The sequence below is a fragment of the Daphnia carinata genome, chromosome 1 (genome assembly GCF_022539665.2).
Source record: "Daphnia carinata strain CSIRO-1 chromosome 1, CSIRO_AGI_Dcar_HiC_V3, whole genome shotgun sequence".
Lineage (NCBI taxonomy): Eukaryota > Metazoa > Arthropoda > Branchiopoda > Diplostraca > Daphniidae > Daphnia > Daphnia carinata.
Genome location: NC_081331.1, coordinates 7,683,209 through 7,704,808, shown reverse-complemented (window position 1 = coordinate 7,704,808; position 21,600 = coordinate 7,683,209). Strand labels below are relative to the sequence as shown.

The 21,600-nt window shown below is 41.7% G+C and overlaps 1 protein-coding gene and 1 long non-coding RNA gene across 2 annotated transcripts; both read right to left on the bottom strand.

The window, feature by feature from the left end:
- Positions 1–3,010: 3,010 nt before the first annotated feature.
- Positions 3,011–3,464, bottom strand: LOC130691316 (uncharacterized). Its single transcript, XR_009001190.1, has 2 exons — positions 3,311–3,464; positions 3,011–3,251 (listed from the first exon to the last, which is right to left on the bottom strand). It is a non-coding gene; the product is annotated as an uncharacterized LOC130691316 (long non-coding RNA).
- Positions 3,465–15,914: 12,450 nt separating this feature from the next.
- On the bottom strand, positions 15,915–20,140 carry LOC130691314 (sorting nexin-13-like). The gene is made up of 17 exons (XM_057514240.2): positions 19,962–20,140; positions 19,802–19,904; positions 19,535–19,737; positions 19,223–19,461; positions 18,992–19,164; positions 18,814–18,927; positions 18,616–18,745; positions 18,377–18,547; positions 18,115–18,296; positions 17,789–17,911; positions 17,454–17,724; positions 17,244–17,386; positions 16,958–17,173; positions 16,747–16,890; positions 16,478–16,692; positions 16,300–16,412; positions 15,915–16,233 (listed from the first exon to the last, which is right to left on the bottom strand). The coding sequence occupies exons 1-17, from the start codon at positions 20,072–20,074 to the stop codon at positions 16,043–16,045; spliced, it is 2,844 nt and encodes a 947-aa protein (XP_057370223.1). The 5' UTR covers positions 20,075–20,140; the 3' UTR covers positions 15,915–16,042.
- Positions 20,141–21,600: the final 1,460 nt, after the last annotated feature.

The following is a 21,600-nucleotide window of genomic DNA, read 5'->3' as shown; positions in this document are numbered from 1 at the left end:
TATGAAGGTTTTAAGTTTCTGAGACGCCATCAGCAGCCGGGTGAGTCCTTCACAACGTGGTTGGTTGATTTACGTAGCCTCGTAAAGTCGTGTAATTATGGAAACAAAAATGCTGTAGAAGCAATGTTGCGTGACCAAATAGTGCTGGGAGTCTTTGACCCATTAGTTCGTGAAAAACTGCTGTTTGAACAAAACCTACAGCTGGCTAAGGCATGTGAAATTGTACGTGCGTGTGAGGCCTCTAAAGCTCAGCTATCTCAGATTGCTACTTCGTCGGAATAAGGAGTGGTTCATCGCATTGCTACTGATGTACCCTCAACGAAACCAGATTACTCAACAGGGCTTGCTAATACTGCCCATGCTAAGACAAACCGCCCTTTGACACAACATAACAGCGCTCAACAGTTTTCAAACTGTAATGCTTGTGGCCGTCGACATAAAAAGAATCAGTGCCGTGCTGCTGGACTGACATGCTTCAGGTGTGGTATGCTGGGCCATCTGGCAAGTCGGTGCACACGACCTCGCAACGATCTTCAATTCCCAACGCAACCAAACCCTAAAGGGCCAACACGGCAAGTACATGCGGTGGCAGAGGAAGAGCGAAGTGAAATTGATACAGCCTGGGTTGGTGATACACAACGTGGGGGAACGGTGATGGTGGTTCCGCGCTCGTTCACTGATGACTATGTCTGCCACTCCATCCAGTCCGTTCGTGGGACTTCAGAGTGGTTTCAAAAGTTGTTAGTGGAAGGCGCCGTCATTAACTTTAAGCTTGATTCTGGGGCCACGTGTAATGTCTTACCCAAGGAACTGTTCATGCGCATTCCGGCTCGACGTCGACGTCTTAGACCTGGTCCTCGAGTACGTAGTTACGGGGCAAATGGCTTCTTGTGTGTGATCGGCCTGCAGTCCTGTAAAGTTGTTCACCGAGATAGTGTTTTTATAGTAGACTTTGTGGTTGTTGATGAACCGGGCCAGCCACCGATACTTGGACTGCCAACGTGTGAAAGAATGAACCTGATCAGCCGTGTTGACTCAATAACTCTGCCTCCTAGTCCACCATTACCAGCAATCGTGTCGGAGTTTATGGATGTGTTCACTGGCCTGGGCCGGCTACCAGTTGAGTACGACATTAGATTAATGTCGGGCGCAAATCGGGTAGACCCGGTTGTGTGTGCTGCAAATCGCCTCCCATTTCGACTTGAAGACAAGGTGTACAAGAAGTTGGACCAGATGGTAGCTGAGGGTATTATTACGCCCGTTAGTGAACCCACTGAATGGGTCAGCAGAATGATGGTGGTGGGCAAGCCTGACGGAGACATTCGTATATGTCTAGATCCAGGCTTGGGAACCGATACTTTGAAAAACCATTTTCGATTACGATAGCGATACCCTTGTTTTTTTCTATTTTCGAATATAGGGCGACAGTTCATAAAAAAAGTATCGGTATCGCGATGAACGATGATTTTGCGATGATTTTATTTTTGAAAAAAAATTGAATAAAAAAGAATACTGTACAATAAAAGGAGCAGGAATATGAATATGAAAAATATGGATATGAAATCCAGAATACATTAGTGACTATCAACAACTTTCTTATTACTACGCAGGAAAACAAGCATTTCAAAATTAATGTCGCCTAAAAGCGTGCGCATAGGAGTGAGAATGCGACCACCGAGAGAAAAGAGACGTTCACAAGCAGCACTTCCTGGGAGACCAACATTATAGTAGTGGAACAGTTGCTTTATCAATGGAAATTGATTAAGGCATGAAAGCTCAGCGGTGTTCTTGGATTCAAGGTAGCGACTCAGTTCCATTTTCCAGACACTATTGGAAAAATTTTCTTGTTTTCCTCCTTTTGAAAGAAGGGTAAAAAAATCTCTTTCGTCTTCTGGTGAAACAGATTTGTTTAAACTTGAACTTTTTTCTGCATCGATTGCCTGTAGTTTAGTTTCAATCCTTGTAATAATTTGGTTTTTCAGTTTCAAGTCTTCTTCATCTTGGTAATCCAACCAGTTAAGCTTAAACTTGGGATGAAGGGCAGCTGCCAATTGAAAATATTCTAGTTTAAAAAAGCGGTCAAAACGTTTCGAAAGGCCTTCTTGTAAAGCTTCCACAAGGGGTTTGCAAATTGCAAGTGGTGGTTCCTTTAATGCAAGTTCGGCAAGGCGTCTGCGAATCACAACTATAGTTGGCAGCAAATATCCAGATGAAACTTGAGTGTGTTGTTCCCCTTGTAAAACATCCAAAGCATAAGAAACTGGGGTCATCACTGATACATACTCAGAAATGAACAAGTAGTCTTCAGAAGTAAGAACTGGTATTTTTAAAAATTCACAAACTGCTTTCAGATTACTTTTCACTTTCTTCACGGTGACTAAATCTGATACCAAGTTGTGCACATGCTTGATTGCGTCAAACCAAGCATTCCAACGAGTATCGTTGGGAATGACAAACAACGTTCCTAAAAACGTAAAAAAAAATAAATAAACCTAACTGCAAAATAAACATCATCATCATCCCTTAACTCTTGAAGTTCATGTAATTCAAGAGTTAAGGGATGATGATGATGATATGAATCATACCCAATAGTTCCTTTATTTTGTCTTTACTTAAAGAGGATCGCTGTTGTTTATTAAAGATGCCTTGTAATTTCCCAATAGCTGATCTTGACTTTTTCTTGAACTGAGCGTTTGATAAGGCACTGTCTGCATCTGCTTTCGCTAAAAGACTTAATAGGTGCGCAGCACAAGGAGAGTGCATCGGTAGTCTATAAAGTTCTTCTTCGGAATCAATATTTAACAATGCAAAGTCCAAATCTGTACGGACAACATCTTCGCCATTAAAGCAATCATCTTCTTCAGCAGAGTCCGGCTCATTTATAACTGGCTCTGCTCCAAACAATTTGAACGCCTTCAACATGTTTGATCCTGAATCGGTAATTGTGAGGACAGTCTTATTTTCTACACCAAATTCTACATTGATTGCGTCTAGACTAGATGCAATAACATTGTATGTGTGTCTGCCAACAACTCTTCGAATAGCAAGACATATACTATTCCTTTCGAACGTTGTAGGGTGTAGCCAATGACAAGTCATCCCTACATAAGACTTCCCATGAGCAGTCCAAAGGTCTGCGGTTGTGCAAACATGATTAAGTTTCAATAAATGATCAATGATTTTCTCTTTTGCCGTGATATATTTAGCCAATAGTCTCTTTGCCAAAGTTTTCCTGCACATTACTACGTGATCTGAAAAGGTAAAAGAAATTAAAATATGTTTGTAGTAATTGTGAATTATTGAATCATACTTGGTGAAACATTTTTCATGAGTTCACGAAATGGATCAGTTTCTACGTGTCTCAAAGGCAAAACACTGTCCACGACGTAATTTAGAACTACATTGTCAAATTCTTCTTGCGTGAGAACAGGCTTTGGTGGCTTCCTTAATTTTAATGTAAGTGATTCTTGGATTGTAGCTTGCCTTTTACTGGGATTATTTTCAATTCCGTCCAAATCTACAACGTCGTCACACTTTCTTTTTTTGGTTGCGATTCGCCACGAAGGCAAGCAGCTTTAAACGATGACAACAATCCAGGGTGTTTGGACGACAAATGCGAATACAAGTTTTGTCGAGATATATCACTTACAGAAATTGTTTTAACTTGACCACTGCTCTTAATTTTACTCGGAAAATTTGCACATATGTACAGAGAATTACCAGCCTTTTCTGCGGGTTCATGAAATGTAAAAAAATCGGGATGTACGAAAATGGTCGGTTTACTCATGTTGACAACAATACCAGGTATGACAAATTGAGTCAAGAATAAACGTCTGCACTTTTTTTTATTTTCAAAAGTATCGGTATCGGCTATTTCATCGATCGATGGTTTTCCGATTATCGATCGATACTCATTTCAAAAAGTATCGAGCGACAGTCGGGAAATTAAAAAAAACTATTTACGACGACTATTTCATCGAGTATCGGTACGATAGTCCCAAGCCTGTCTAGATCCGCCAGAGCTTAATAAGGCTATACAACGACACCACTTCACAGTTCCAACGATAGAGCAGCTCTTCAGCAGGATTTGTAAGGCTAAATTCTTTTGCAGTCTGGATGCTGCATCCGGGTTTTACCAAATTCCTTTGTCTCCTGCAGCGTCGTACCTATGCACTATGGCAACGCCAAGAGGTCGCTTTCGGTACCTTCGCCTTCCCTTTGGCTTGAAATCGGCGCCAGAAATATACCTACAAGTAATGGCTGATCTGTTTGGTGACCTGCCAGGAGCTTTCATCTATTTTGATGATTTTCTTGTCACCGGTGAAATAGTGGAGGAAGCAAACAAGAACCTGCGACTGGTATTTGAGCGCTGTAGGCTACACAATCTGAAGCTTCAACTCAAAAAGTGTCGTTTCTTTCTGCAGGAGATACCGTGGCTGGGACATGTCATTGGCCAAGGTGTTCTGAAACCTGATCCTGCCAAAGTTGAAGCCATTGTCAAAATGCCTGACCCGTCCACACCTCAAGATCTTGTCTGACTTCTGGGCATGGTGACGTATTTGGACAAGTTCTTTCCTAATCTGGCTGTTCTAACCCGTCCTCTTAGGGATCTACTAAAAAAGGATGTTGCTTGGGTGTGGGAGGACCACCATAAAGTGGCATTTAAAAAGTTAAAGACAGCCATGTCGTCACTACCTCTGCTTCGTCTCTTTGACAGATCGCTACCAGTGGTGGTGTCAGTAGATGCGTCATCGATTGGAATCGGGGCTGTCCTACTACAAGCTGGCCAACCAGTGGCCTTTTCCTCAACGTCACTCACTGAGACCCAGAAGAGATATTTCCAGATAGAAAAGGAACTTCTGGCAGTTTACTTTGGGCTGGAACGCTTCCTGCAATATGTATATGGACAGACTGTAGTGGTGGAGACTGATCACAAGCCGTTAGTGGGACTTGTAGACAAACCTATTGCACAATGCTCCCCACGCATTCAACGCCTTCGCCTTCAACTACAGCGTTTTGACTTTAGCCTCGTCTATAAGCCGGGAAAGGAGCTTTTCATCGCGGACACGCTTAGCCGTGCTCCCTCACCGAGCCTGTTTATCGACGATGTGTCACAGAACTGCGAAGAGCAGGTGCACGTCGTATTGGATACGGTCATTCCATTAGCCGATACCCGCTCTCGCTTTGCAGCGGCTACGTTGAGTGACCCAACTTTACAGTTGGTAAAAGGACTTCTCAGAGGATGGCCAGACCACAAAAATCAGTGCCCCGTCCAAGCGAAACCGTTTTGGAACATTCGCCATCAGCTGGCAGAGGTGGACGGCCTCCTGTTATATGGGGAACGAATAGTTGTTCCTATGTCACTTCGGCGGGAAGTGTTGGACGGAGTTCACGAGGGACATTTCGGAGAGGTAAAGTCGGTCCTGAGAGCACGGTCTGCTGTATACTGGACCGGATGTGACGATCAAATTAAAAATGTAGTGGCCAGCTGCCCAACTTGCCAGACAAATCGCCATCGTAATCCGGCCCAACCTTTATACCCGGTTCGCCTTCCAGTGCATCCATTTCAAATAGTGTCAGCTGACCTGTTCAAGCACGAGGGAGCTGAATATATGCTAGTTGTTGATGCGTATAGCAAGTGGCCGTGTGCGGTAAAACTTAGGAGTACTACGGCAGCGGCCGTCATTGTCGAGTTGGACCGCATATTTGCAGACTTTGGTGTACCTGAAGAATTAGAAACTGATAATGGTACGCAGTTCAAATGCGCTGAAATACGCGCTTTCTTTACCAAACAAAAAGTGCGCCATGTGACACCAAGTCCAGAATATCCACAGTCCAATGGACTAGTTGAACGCCATATTCAAACGGTGAAGAGAACCCTCATGAAGATGTTTGCCGATGGCCGGACTCTATGGGAGGCGCTAGCAGCTATTCGGTCTACCCCAATATCAGATACATTACCCTCCCCTGCAGTTCTTCTTCAGGGTCGAAATTTACGTGGTACTCTGCCGTTTCTACCGTCTCGTCTACAGCCTAAAGTGATGCCGGCTACGTTAGTGACAGAACGCCTTCAGCAAAGACAGGCCAAAGCTAGTTTTCAACAGGCTCGGGTCGTGGATGTGCGTTGTTCAACTCTTTTCGTAGGTCAGCGGGTGCGCGCCCTAATTGCTGGAAAATGGAGACCAGGAACTGTCAAATCTGTACGTTGGGCGCCCAACTCATACGTAGTTCGTCTTGACGATGGTCGTCTCTTCCGTCGCACTCGCAGCGCTGTCAATGTTGTCAACTCAACATCAGCTGGTTTCAACGTCAATGGCAATCAGCCGCTGCGACAAGAGTCTCTAAATGCTGGACAGCCTCTCGTGCGCAATGTGAATAAGTCCGCTCAAGCGGCACAAGAGGGTGTAATGATCCGAGAGACACCTCCGTTGACGTCGAATCCAGGTGTAGGTCCTCGCCTTCCAGTAGAACCTGTACGTGTGTCTGCTCGGATAATGGCTCGTCATTCCGCAATGTCGCGTTAAACGCCTTCAGAGGATACTGACCGATCTGGTCCTCTGTCAAAGGTGACACTGTCGGTGCCCAGCTTAATTCTCGTATCTCGTGTTGCCCTCCAAAGTTTGTTTGTTTACAAAGAGCTTGTCGTGTCTTAATGAGCTAACACTTTTCATGTTCGTAATATTGTGTAGAGGGGAGATGTTGTGAATACCTAACTAGTGAGCCCTGCGTGTGTGTGTGTGTAACAGTGGCCGCTAGATGTCATGGTATTCATGGCTATAACCCTCATGCAGAACTAGAGAATAAAGAGGCAGTCGGTGCTACGCACTTAAAACTACAACAGTTGACTAACGATCAAACAAGTATGGAATTTTTCTATGCAAAGCGGCTTATCACACCCATCATAAAAACTTTCACCCAAAAGCTAGAAAAAGGTCAACCAAAGGTCCTAGGAATTCGAAAGAATACCGAACTAGAACCTTCCAATTCGACTCCGCGCCCATCACTGATACCACAACATAATTGGAAGACCTAGTGGTCAAAATGAACATTTTAAGAATATCAGATGGAGTGTTGATCCCATTGAGTTTATTAGGTTTTTTTTGGGGGGGGGGAAGCAAAAATCGATTTAGATTTTGCCACCTGAAATACGATAAACTTGGACATCTTCTATGACTGGGTTGAACGAGGGTGCTAAATAAAAAATCACTCGTTGGATAGGCTGCTAGAAAAGAGTCATACAATCGGCGGAAATAAATTTCTTCAGTGATGCGTTTCAGGCAGCTTACGTAAACGTTGGCTATGCAAGTTTCCAAACAAAACACTACGAAACCGTTATCTACTTTCTCTCTAGCAAAAAGTAAGTGTCGCCTCTTCCAAAGAAAAAAGTCACCTTACCAAGATCGGAATTATTGAGTGTTGCGGATGTTGCCGGCGTCGGGCCAGGATGTGAACAGCGAGTAACGAATGGGATTAATAGACGGGAAATAAAGATAAACCTTACTCCGATTGATAAACAGGACGAAGTATATTTGCCAGGACAAACTAATAAATCACGATGCACGCAGTTCACGAAGGGAAGCCAGCGATAACGCAGAGCACCTTCTTAAGACATCTTCGTAGACGGCGAGAAAAGAGACTATTCCACATGACTGCGTGCAGACAACCCGTCGCCTACGTATCGGGCTGCCATCTATCGATGGGGGAATCGGGGCACTAGAGGTGGGAACATGACAAGACATTGGTATGGGGTGTGAAGCTCGTAACATGAGGTAGTTGTTAGCCGCACGGCTGGGAAAAAAACTCTCTACGTATAGTCATGGCGAACGATGTTTTAGGCAGACTAATTAGTCGCACTTTAATAAGTAGATGCAATTAGAAAGCTGTCAGGAATAAGTCGGTGCTGGAACGTTCCGGGTAAACAAAATCCTGGGATTGTCGCCTCACGGGGAGCGCAAGCGGTAATGCTGGTACTTTCCGAACTGTGGTAGAAGGGTCCACCATAGCTAAAAGACGAAAACGAGTGGCCGGATTCAACACCCTACGGAGGAGAGTCGAGTAACTATAATAGGATTGAAGCGCTAACCAAAGCAAAACCGTTTTCATGTCGCTGGCTATCATGAAGTCAGCTACCCAAATTAAATGGTAGCTGAATCGAATTCCGTCAAGGAACTGTTTACTCCGAAAAGTCGTCTGGATGCTAAGACTTATCTCTAAAAATCATCTTACCAGCAGAACACTAATAAAAACTCCAATCAAGATGCAAAACGAAAAAGAGAACCTACCATTCTATTTCCCGCTCATCATCCAGTCATAAAATTAATCATCCAAGACAAGAATGCCTCACTCAAACACCTCTACCACCAAATCTTTTAAACCGTGCGAAAGCCTTTGGAATCATGGGTGTAGATTCGCAGGGCCCTTATACTATAAACATCCAACATTGCGTAAGAAAAGCAAGCAGGGGAACCTGACGGTCTCCAGAGACCCCCAACAAACAGAAGATTCAAGTATGGAGACTCCAGTATATTCTCTAGCTTAAGGACAAACGGAGAAAACCCTAAGAAAATCTCCAAACGGGCGAATCAAGCAAGAAGAAAAGTGCACTTTCAAACATCGGAAAAGTTACGCCTGCCTATTTACCTGCTCAGTGATAAGGGCCGTCGATTTGGACAAAAATCCTGTCAGCATGTGACCTCCTCTTAGCATTAAGAAGATTCTCCACTAGGAGGGGCACCGTCTGTTATGTAATCGGATAGCGCACGGACATTTAAGTGCGTTCCAAACATCTGAAGGTTCTTAGATCTGATCCAGCGATCTACGACACCCAGCTATGCCCATAACCGAATGGATTTTCTCCGACAGCCTAGATTCATGGGTGTGGGGGTTTCGGGAAGGTATGATGATAACGATAAAGGGCCTAATCCGGCGATCCAATGGCCGTGAGTGCCTAAATAAAATTAATTGTAAATCAGCCTGATAGACACCGAAAGCGTAGTAAACGCAAGGCCGCTTACTTAAGTGGCGGAGGGGAGCGTCGATCCCCTTTCTATCACTCCAAATAATTTCCTGAACACCCTACAATCAAACTGCATTCCGTCGAAGCCGGAACTGAATCTAATAATTCCCGATACAACAAACGCGTGACTGAATGAAATGGACCGCCTACGCAGGGAATATGTCATGCATGCCTGTGAGTGATTCTTCAATAACTATCTGTTCCAAATTGCACTACAAAAAAGAGCCTGGTCGCAAGATCCGAGTAGGAGAAGAGAGGTCGCCGTTATCGACGATGAAATTACCAAACGTCTTATGTGAACGTTCGGGTGTTAAAAGAGTTAATAACCGGTGTAAACCGATTAATTCAATCGGTAATGATTAACACCGCAAACGGGAACTTGATCAACCACGCGATACACTCATTATATCCCCTAGAGTTACGCTAAGACTAACCTGACGACGTAGAAATACTACCCGCGCTGGAGCTGGAGCCAGATGAAGATGCAGAACCCTCTATGGCAGCCGCCAGCCCTGTCAAAGAGGTCGAACCGTGGAGCACGGGCACTGGTGGGAAGTGTGTTGGGAATATAATACATTCCCAACAGCGGACCGCACGATCTGGGAGTCTGGCAAGGCTGCCCAGCCGTTTTTCTATATTCGCGTTGGGTAGCCTTCGACAGAGGGCCACCACTGCACATTTCCTTTTGTAATCAAACCCCACCCTAGGCCTATCGACCGTCTCGCGGTAGAGGGCAAATGACATTTAGTCGAGAAAAAAACTCCAACAGTTCACTACAAAGAAAAACCATTGTCTCCGGTGTTCGTTTCAAAATTTTCAAATTATTCAAGGTAAAGCCAGATCATTGGGCTGACCATTTCCTGCGTTTGCTTTGCCACACTTGACTGTCTCTCTACGTAATCTTGTGAAATTTAAGTTCAAATGTATATTTCCGAACCATCTGCATTCTCTTCCATCGCATTCGAATGTTGGACTGCTAATTTTATTGGCAAATTTCCCTTTGGAATTGCTTCTACCACTGCGTCTTTTAGACATCTTTTATACCGCTCCAATTCAGGACTGCTATAGCAGGTTCGAGCAATGTGTTCTGATTTCTGCTGTAGAAACACTGTGGTTTTCCGCCTACAATGCGTCGTCGTTGTCTAAACGAGCCTCTTCGTTTCACCTTCCCGTTTCCCTCCTTCGTTAATAGTTTCTCGCAAGTATCTCGAATAAATTTATACATCGCCTTCGTAAAATCTGCTTGTCGATCCAGATAGATTACGGAAAGATATGGTAATTCCTGATAAGCTTTCTGCCAATCCGATTACGAATTCTTCCATCTTTTGTTTGCGACATGAGTGCCGCCTCAGTATAGGATTTTGCTAGTGCCAAAAATTCTTCACATGTTCGTGGCTTCAATTGCTAAGTTTTTCAAAAAAGTGCTGTCAAAGGCCTCTATAACGTTGATCGATGGGTTTCCGACCTCTTTGGATATGCAAAGGTTAAGAATTTCATAGTAGTACGGAATGGTTGGCTCATTCACCCCTTGGGTTCTATTTCTGGGTCTGGTTTCTTGAAAAAGACATAGATATCCGGTGGAAGCTCTTTCAAAAACACAGAACGCAGAGAGGGTAATGAAAGTGGCCTTTTTTCTTCCGTCAACGGACTATGCTGCAATGTCTTGCCAGTCATTTAAAGTTCTTGCGCACAGGAACCTATTTCTTGCGGCACCATCCAAGTGGATACTGAAGTTATTCGTTTGTCAGCATCGCTCTGACCATTGTGGGTATAAATTATTTCATAGCGATCCAACCATTGACGGGTGTCTGCTATTGCGTTTCATCGAAACTTAAGTGGGCTTATGAATTTTCAAACAGCTTCCAAAACTGCACCTGTGGCTGCAAATGTCTTGGAGGTCGAAAAATGTATTGTCCTATCACAGGAACAGAAACGGGCATAGGCTGTCGTAAATGTGGCCCCGAGTCAGCTCCTGAAAATGTTTGACATATAAGGCTGTTAAACGGACTCTGGTGTATTGTCCCTGCGCTTGACGTAGCCAAATTTTCTCTAGAGGTAGAGATTTCCAACTCTTGTGCCTAGGTGTTTGCTATGGTTTCGCTTCCAGTAAAGGGGTGGACAAATCATGAAGCGGATGCAAGCATCTACTTGATTCAATCGACAACTAGATAAGCGCGAACTAGTCTTTTTCTGTGTAAAAATTATGGGAGTAAGCTCAGCTCTATTGGTAAACAATGAATAGGATTCGCGAGGAAAAAGGGGCTTGAATACTTGCTCGCAGGAACCAGGGCTATGAAATCTTAAAGACAATAACTCTGTCGCCTTCACACCCACGGCTCAGGCACTGTGATGTCGATTGAACCAAATCACAACTCAAACATCAAGTTCCCGTCACCGTAGGTGAACGCTCACGAGTCGCTCATTTATCACCCACGGGCCCCGAAGGGAAGTAATATCAACACTCTTACAGCACTACACAAGCCTAGTTCAATATCATTAATCGACACAATTAGAGTATACGACTAATTAATAGTTCGTACAATTGAACACGTTGTACGCTAGTCAAACTTTCGATACATCACCTTCCTTTGATAAAAGGTCACTACTGATTTCGACCGTAAAGATGCTCCGTTTATAGGTTCAGTATGACGCAATATCGTCTGCCACTCCGCAACGATCGCGAAGCGTTTAATTTAAGTTCAAAGGGTCTTTTGGAACGTTTTCCTTACAATCTCTTCCTTTTTTTTACATTCTGCATGGGCTATATCTAATGCAGAGCAAATTCGTTAGAAACAGGTAACGAGCTACGTCTCCATTGTTGTGGATTCTGAACAGGAGAAAATCCAGGGCATTTCTAGCTTTGGAACGCCCGTCAGGACCTTTGATACATCCAGCACCAAGCTTTGACCCAAACTTTCACCTTCAGCCTACCAGAAGATTTCGTCCATCGCTATTTCCTGCTCCTCAACCAACATACACCATACGGCCAGTCAGGAACGTTGTCGTTGCGAACTTTTTCTCTGACAAAGCCGGTGTACCAGAAGAAAAGAAAGAAAAGGTCAAGGTAAAGATTGAAGATCGTGAAGAAGGCCAGGTGGTGACTTTGAAGAAGAAGGAAGTAGAAGGAGAGTACGTGCTCCAGAGCCTGGAAGGAGACTACTAAGGAGCTACAAAGGAAGAAGAGGACTAACCTGAAGACAACTAAGAATCTTTTTATGGTTGTTTAATCAAGAACATTTTTGTGATAGAAGAAAAGGACAGATAGCCTTTGTTGTGAACTCGTGCAATATCGCAAAATAAAATATTTCGTTTTTCTTTCTTAAATCCATTTTCGTGTTGCTTTCTCAAAAAGAAAACTTGCCTTGGGATACCCCACAATAATTGTTTTTCATATACATTTTTCAGATAGCCTTGAAACTAAACAAGATAGCTACCAATAAATCGTTGGCGCAGGCAGCCATCGTATTGACAATTGATGTTTTAGAAAAAGAACTTCACAAGGACCTGAAGAATTATGATGAAGCATGTGAAGAAAATATACTACGAGTGCGGAGATGTCTTTTGAACTAGCCGAAAATAGAATGAGAAAATTGGAAAAGAACTAACAAACACTCATCCCTATTTTGGAAGCCGAAACTCAGGAGAAATATCTTCAACAACATGAAGACTTCATCAAGTGGTTTCAAAAAATGAACATCGATTAGAGGAGAAGAAGACCAACTGAGAGCAGACGAAGCCCTCAACAAAGAGAACCTGTACTCCAAGTCGCTGCGCATAGTGAAGAGGAGAGATCTCTAACTACGAACGTTGCTCCGGCAATGAACGCACTAACTTTGCAACCAACTGCAAACGCTATGAGTTTAGTACATCTACTACCCAGGATAGAAATTACCAAATTCGACGGTGACCTACAGAAATGGAGGGATAGGTGGGCGATTTTTCGAACACTTATCCACGAAAACCAATCCATGAGACCCATAGAAAAATTTAGCAGACTAAAACTACACATAACGGAGGAAGCTGCTGCTCCGGTTTCGTACTTGGATCTAACGGAAGACAATTATACCAAGACAATTGAAATTATAAGCCGGAGATACAGCAATCCGAGATCGGTAAAAGCAGACCATTATATCGCTATCACAGAACTAAAAAAAGTAGAACGTCAAGACGACCACAAGGCCTTACGACAACTACGCGACAAGGTAATGGGCCATGCTATAAACCTCAGTAACCTAGAACAGCATACAGCTGAAAACGAAGCCATTATGGAGATCATTACAAGAAAGCTGCCAATTGAGCTAATATCAAGATGGCACGGAGAGACCAGACGGTCATAAAAGACATTAAAGGATCTCTTTATTTTCATTGATTCAATAGCTGAAGACTGGAAATATGCCTATTCCACAGAAAAACACGAAAAGAAGAAAACGAAACAAGAAGCAACAGAGAAGATGCAACAAGTCACAGTCGCAACAACGCCAACGGCAGCTGAGTTAGCAGTCACAGAGACTGCAACAGAATACCCAAGAAATCCAAAAAGCAGAAAACAGTTTAGTTTGGAAAAAAGAAGATGTTTATTTTGTAATGATAAACACCCCCCGACCAAGTGTGATGTCACACTACAAAAGGAAATTGAGCCAGTCAAGAAAGAAAAAAGGCTCCAATGTTAAAGGTAGCAGATGACGCTCCTCTTTCAATAGAAGCACGCCTATTTGGTGGCGTATATGTCAAAACGAACAAAGTAATAGTGGAGGGCCCAAAAGGATGGCTGAAAGCTATTGCTTATATCGATCAAGGATCGAATGCAACCTTAATTCGGAGTGAATTGGCTCAAACTCTAGAAAAAACGGAGTGTAAGAAAATTGAGACTTCGAAGACTCATCCCACAAGCTGAAGAAATAGAATTAGAAACGATAGCAAACTGAAATCGGAAAGGTTGCTGGATCAAAAAAGACGGAATTCGTCTGCGAACTTTGGAGCAAAGGATACCAACTTGCAGATGACAGAATTTTAGGCGGAAGAGCAGGACCGTGCCAAATCGACATCTTGATCGGAGCGAATCAAGTCTAGAAGGTTCTCGGCTCAAAACAGATCGTCTCGAAAACGGGTATTCGAGCGATAGAAAGCAAATTTGGATGGTTATTACTAGGGCAAGATGAGACAGTGGCGATATCGTCTAACACGGCAATCGGCTTTCTCTTAAAAGCGAAACTAGGAACACCCGAAAAATTTGGAAGAAGATACAGACCCGTAAACTGACGTAATAGATTTCGCCAGATGGTGGAAGCTGGAAAGCTTGGATCCACTAGAGAACATTCCACTATCTATTCATTGGAAATCCTATACAGAGTCCATCATTCAAGATGAAGATGGACATTATGAAGTTGCACGTATTTTGTTATTTGAACATCAAGCGAGTTTCCTGGCAGACGGCCATTGTTACTGAATTGGTCCCTGGCTACGACGGCAAGGTGAGAGCTGTTACCCTACGGCTACGATCGGGGAAGAAAACCACCCGAGGCATCCAGACTGTCTACGCCTTAGAAGTACAAGTCGACATCGACACATCAGTCGACGACGCTGAAGCCGGTGAAAAGGAGAAAACTACATCCAAGAAGAAAAAGAAGAATCCACACCCTAAGAAGAAACTGCAGTCGCAGGAGGGAGCTGGCGATTCCGGTGGGGAGAATGTTGTGGATTCTGAACAGGAGAACATCCAGGGCATTTCTAGGTTTGGAAGGCCCGTACGAGACCCGCCGTTTTTTATGTTTAGTTACAATTATTACTATTATTATTTGTGTATGCCGCTAGGGGCACTGTTTAACAGAGCTTTCTTAGTGGCCGATGTCGGCAATGGCCGACCCTTCTAAATTTTCCCTTGTCATAAGCAGACGTCCTTTATGTAAGTTTCTGAAAATTCAAATTAAGTACTAGTGAATCTCTATCAGTGTTTTTCTCCCTATCAGCGGATTATTAAGCTATAGAGATATAAGTTAATTTAATTTAAAACTTAGATTAAGACCCCTTAGATTAAGAATCCGTTACATCAACCATTTGTCACACTTGATTCAATAACTTTTTTTTCTCTGACAATACAATGTGATTGAAGGGAAAAGAACGACTAACGGTACTTACTTTTCTAAGCAACTCGTCGAGAGAGAGAGATCTGGGGTGAGGGAGTTAGATGATTTTTTATACTACTTTTGCAAAGACACGTCTCTTCCCTAGGGCTGTATAAATTCGCCGTGTTGAACGTTGCATGAAATTTACCTACGTGTATTACATGATTCTTCACGGAAAGCTCAACATACGTAATTACGAGTTTCGATGTAGCGTCTCTTAGAAGAGATAGCAATATCTGCTATCTTTCCTTCGCAACAATATGCTCAAATTTAGCCTAAATCCCTATGTCATTGTATAGGTTTACAATAGGGGGCGTTTTTATTTAACGAAAATGGTCCGATTTTTATGGGACACGCTGTATGAGTCAGCATTCCTCAGTATGGCCGAAATTTTAGTAACTTGGTTTGAGATATTCTGCTTTATGTGCAGATTTCATGCGCAACCCCAACTTCAATGGGAGATGATGTGTTAAATAGAAGTGTAATAGTTTTGGTGGGTGCTCTTGTTCTATGATATGTTACGGATGAGAATTGTGATGCTTTCGTGACCCCCTTATCCGCTCGTAAGTTTACTAGTTCTCTTTCCGAGTTGTTTGTGAGGACAGTTCTAATAATGCCTCTGGGGATGGTTCGTAACATGGCTAGTGCGTAATAAACTTCAAATTATGTGACTGACATTTTTCGTTCTTACATGTTTCTCCTTTGTTACGTACAAACAAACGACATTATAACACCCATTATTTGTAAATAATGGATAAGGACGTTGTGCGCTGACGTGGAGAATGAACAGCATCGTCAGCATGCCATGTATTTTTTTTTTTATATCACTCCAGCGAGGTATTTCGAAAATACGACAACAAAGCGTAACAGAATACAATTAAGTTTTAGAAAGCGAAGTTCAACACTAATTGGAGTTTTCCTGCAGAAGTTTCTCAAACAATTCATCGACATTAGTTTCAGGAAAAAGAGTGTCAACCACGGCTTCGAAAATCACGTAGAACAATCGTCGATTTAGAACAGGATTTTGAAATAATTCAAATATGCGAAAAACACCTTCTCGAGTAGTTTCGCTGCCTATGAGGTGTTTGATTTCATCTGCGATAACGAGATATCAGATACAGCATTCTAAGCTAAAAATATTAGCGATAACAGCGATCGTACCTGAAAATAACGATAATAGAGACATTTTGGCGGCTACTCGAGTTCGCATTTTGGTGGCTTCATCACGGCAAGGCCGAGGCATAGCAGGTACCCCATGGGGCCAAAACGAGCACCTAGAGCAAACACAACTTTGCATCAGGAAGGAACGTTGTACGGCAGAAAACGAACTTTCGCATACTTGATGACTTGAATGAACTCAGCAACCTGTTCCGGGGACGTAGCTGTGACTACGTAATCAACGATCTTCTGATTAAATACATCTCCAAACATTGCTCGCAAAATTTCACGGAGCACATAGAAAACTCTTTTTCTCAACCATTGATTACGATTGTGTAGCTCAAAAATTTCGTCCATTAGAATCAAGAGAAATCGCAAAGGTAATTGACCGTCGCCCTGTAAATACCCTCTTTGAGAAATAATGAAACAATGTAATTTGTTTACACTTACGTATAACGGGATTCCAGACAAAGTTTGCAAATTATCTATAATTTCGTCGTTAGTGCTATTTTCCTTCATAAAAGACGAATCGAAACCAACCACTTTTGTCACATTTCGCATTGAAATTACAAACGGATTCATCAGGCTGTCCACCTATTATAAATTATATTTTACAACCAATTACAACCGAATAACGATAGCGATCTGTAAAAATACACACCTTCCGAGAAATGGTTCCTTTGCTTTGTTCGTAAGAACCTCGGTCGAAAAATTGGAGTAACGATTCTCGAAGGCCAGGGTTTAACATTAGAAACTCCGGCTTCAATAACTTACTCAGATACTCATTGAGTAAATACTGTCGACGTTCTAAGAACAATTTATCCATGTTGTTGAAAGCCCGTTTGGCAGGAAATGGAAATTCCCTAATTGCTTTAAACTAAAGTACAATATCGCATTTTGAAAAATCTTCAGTTTCCAGGGTATTGCCATATAATTTTACAACTTACCCTTTCTTCCAGTCGCATGTGGAAATCATGAAAATCGGAATATCTTCGATATACCACCCATGTATCAATTTCTTTAGCACCCAGCGACTTCACAACAGTAACAGAATACACTGCGTGGGAGGATATGCCATCTTTAACAACTCCTAAAAGTGAAGAAAAAGAAAAATACGACGTTTAATCAAATTATTACAAATATTTCTTTACTACTACCTTTCTGACAAATTGATGCGCTCAAAGTGCTATTATCAAAAGCTGGAGGTCCATTAGTGCAAATTTCACCGTATGAAATGTTTTCGATTGAGCCCTTTTCTTTGACAACCAAATGGTTAAACAGACCAGACGAATCCATAGTGCTGTGTCCGTCCAGTGAACGCAAATCTTCGTCGTCCGCTTTTGTGGATTCCTTCAGTATATCGAGTTCGGCCAACATACGCACATATCCGAAACTTTTCCGGAATGAAGGTAAAAACCGTTCATCTTTCTAAAATTTTATCTTAATTTTCAATAACGAAACACTTTCACGTAAGGTAAGCCAAAGTAATCACCTCTATTTTATATGTTACAGCTGATTTAACTTCGTCAAACCACGACTCGACAGGTGGTTCGTTTTTCAAGTTGTAGAGTAATCGCCTCACGATAACGTCATCGATACACAGGCGTGGGGTACCCTAGTTTCCACACAGAAAAAAAAAAGAAAAAACCCTTAAGAAAAATTGAATAAAACAAATTAAGATAAAAAATATTAATAAAGGGAAAAATAATAAATATAAATAAAAGGAAAAAAATATATATAACAAAATTTAATAAAATAATAATACCAAATTTAAACATTTTAGGTTTACGGAAAAGCAACTTTGATTCCAGCATTTACATTTTCCGAGAAATATTGAGTAAAAATTCCCATGGCAGATTCTTGCAAGCTCATTAAGATTTGTCCAGGCAAATTAAGATCAACGTCATTGCTGCGCTGTTTGGAATGGCTATACTCAGTTTTAACAACGAATCCTTCGAGTTGCAACTGCGATATCTGCTGAACTGCAGCCGCTTTCCATCCTATGGCAAACGATTAAATGTGGATGCTTAGCCTACCACTAACCGTGACACGATTGATTTAATTGTATGAAACATATTACCTTCGGCGTTAAGAAGAAAGAAAATATATGCTTGTGACTCAAAAGAAGCCATAAAATCCAGCATGTATGAGAGTGCCACGCTATTTTTCAAAATCTCTTCTAGTGGTAATTCAACGTTATGTAAATCATGATTAGCGACACAGGGTTTCCAATAGGAGGGCACATTGTAACCTTCATAAGAAAACGATGAGCAAAAAATTTAGTTTAGATTCTAATTTGCAAAACCAAATAAACATTACCAATAGAGTTCCGTTCTTTTCCTTCGTTAAGTTCTTGGATGTGATTTTTAATAACACGGTCGACAAACAACAAACTACTAAGTCTTCTTTTAACGAATATACCGTCTTCACCTCCAAAATCATGTGACCTCTTCAAAGATTTAATATCACAAGAAGTGCATAATGCTTCCCAAAGAAATCCCTGTTATTACACTTTACCATGATTGCAATTTCTTTTGTCAGTAGCTGCTGGGAAGCATCCAATTCAGAGAAAAATTCCGTATAACGTATCACAGTCAAAAAGGTTTCACTCGTAATTTGGCAATTTTTGCACTAAATTCAAAAGTATGAACATTCAACTGAAGTAAGAGGTTTACATTCTACAATGTAACATTACCAGCCCTATCACAGTTTGGTTAACGTAATCTGGATCTGAAAGATGGTCAATCAGCGGAATCAAAATTTCACCTGTTAGAAGCTGAGAGAAGAGTAAGTTCAGCGGCCGACAGTTAAATTCCTCTTTAGAACTAAGCAGCTGGAGAATGAAACCACCAAGGATCTTTAAACTCTCTTCAAAATTTGATATGGATGTAGAAACTTAAAAACAATTGATCTAAGTTAAAAAAACCTTTTTCATAACCAGGATTTGTTGAAATTTTTCTTCTGCTGATCTTCTTTACACCACGTGTCTGCTCCAATTCAAAAAACATCCCAACAAAATTTTCACTTGAAGGTTTCACAGAATCTTCACTATCTGATGTCTTCTGACTCAGTCTAATTTTTGTTTCGCGATAGAGACGAATATGGGCAATAACACTGTCAAAAAATTTTGTTGTAAGGAAAGTGAGCCAATCAACCTCTTTGCATCTAGTTATTAAAAAATATTTTTGCAAAATTGATTACAATCTTTTTCTTATTTAGTGCAAAACTGAAGTACTACCTGTTGGATACAGTAATCACTACTTTTTGCAGGAACTGCTTTGTTTCAAACAAAAATTCTGTTTCCTTGGTAATACCACCATACCAGTTTTCAACATGGTCCCGTATGATGTATTGAAGCAGATCTTGCAATGCATCATCAATAAGGTTAGAACCTGAAATTCGTTTGTCTAGGCCAATTTTTGGATTTGGTACAGCTGGATGCTTAACATTATTTAGAGTTAACTAAGTGTGTGAAAAAAATTATGTACAATTCTGAAGTTCTTACCATTCTTTTAGGTAACCTATGAGTTGTACTAATTGGGGTGAAGATCGCACTTAGACTTGGAGTAAGCAAAGACTCTGCTTCAGTCAAAAATCCAATCAAAAAGCTACATACAGACTGTTATTGTGAGAGAAATGAGCTAACACATGTAAAGTACACAAACCTTGTTAACAGGAACGCCATGAAAACTAGCAAGCCAAGCAAGGATTTGAACCCCAATGGAATGGCAATAACGAAGGCAACAGACAATAAAACTCCAATGATATTCCAATTCATTGTTTCTTTTTGGCTTTCCGTTTCCCCTTTGGTCGGCAGAAATAGATCATGAAATATTTTTTTTTTTTTTTTTGGTGTTTTCTGCAGACGAAGCCGATTCGCAGTGGGAATCGGGTGTCACAGAAATTTTGGACTAGTGTCCATGGCCACCACCAGGTTGTTTCAGATCGTTGTCAAGCTAGCCGTATAAGGGCGCATTTTGGCGTCAACCTTTTGTTCAACCTTTTTAGTTCAACTTTTCGTCAAAGTTGACGCCAAAATGGAAGTTCATCGCCCGTACAAAACGTTAAGCTTACCCAAACCTTGAGTTAGCTTAGATTGCGACCGCTCCAGCCCCCCCCCAAGCTAACGACTCCAAGCTTAAATTTTTTACGATTTAAGCTTGGAAATTCAAGCTAACCTAGCCCGCGCGTCGCTAGCTTAGCTTAGCCTAGCAAAGCGAGGCTAGGTTAGGCAAAGCGAAAAGGAAAAGTCTATGGCTGAGATCGAACTTGGGTCTCCCACACGACAGTCGGATGTTCTATCCACTGGACCAATCTATTCATACTATAATTACCATTCTCGAAGAATACAATAGAAATCTTGAATTATACTTAAGTTTTTTCGACAACACATCACAAACAGAATTTTAAAAACATAAAGATAAAGTCGAAATTAAGTTAAACTTTTGTTCCCTAAAAAGTATTTAAGCCAATTACTAAATCTTTTTTATTTTCAAACTTAAGTATGATTTCTTATTTTTTTTTAAGAAAATGAATTATTTGCGATTAAAGTCCTATCATAACTAATGGTTGTTTTATAAGCATTTCTTATGCTAAATAATATATATTTTCCTAACTCCCATTTTTATAGCTTACACTTACTCCAATAGCTTAATTTTCGTAAACCAAAGGGCAAGCTGATGAATTCATAGCTTGTGCAAGTGTGTTAATTTTAAGGCGCTGACGTCACCCCCCAAAACTCAAGCTAACTTAAACGTATCCCTAGCTTGAAATCTGCAAGCTAGCGACGGGGAAGCTGGATGAAGCTAGGATTTGGGCATCGCCAAAACTCAAGGTTACCGTTTCGTACGGGCGCTACAGTTGAGAAAGTGGAGGAGTTCAAGTTCAGTTGAAGGTCAACGGTGGTCTGGACCACCGTTGAAAAAGCTCAAGTGTTTCAGCGCGCATTTTGGCGTCAACCTTTTGTTGAACCTTTTTAGTTCAACTTTTCGTCAAGGTTGACGCCAAAACGGAAGAGTTGAGCAAAAGTTGAGAAAGGGGAGGAGTTGCAGTTCAGTTGAAGGTCAACGGTGGTCTGTGTAACGACTTTCTAAACCTAACGGAAAGTTTTAAATTAAGTTACCTAACACTTAATACCTTAGTAAATACGTTGATAGGGAGAAAGACACTTGATAGCTGTTTCACTAGCACTTTTATTTGAATTGTCGGAACTTACAAAAAGACGTCTGCTTTCGTCAAGAGGAAATTAAGAAGGGTCGGCCATTGCCGACATGGGCCACTAAGAAGGCTCTGTCAAACAGCGCC

Bases quoted from the DNA above. Each gene is read 5' to 3' on its own strand.
- LOC130691314 (XM_057514240.2), bottom strand. From the start codon at position 20,074: ATGAATTGGAATATCATTGGAGTTTTATTGTCTGTTGCCTTCGTTATT. The intron at 19,462-19,534 runs GTAGTACTTCAG...TTTAATAACTAG, and splicing joins GTGATTACTGTATCCAACAG to ATGCAAAGAGGTTGATTGGC. The intron at 16,693-16,746 runs GTAAGTGTAAAC...GGGTATTTACAG, and splicing joins TGTCTGGAATCCCGTTATAC to GGCGACGGTCAATTACCTTT.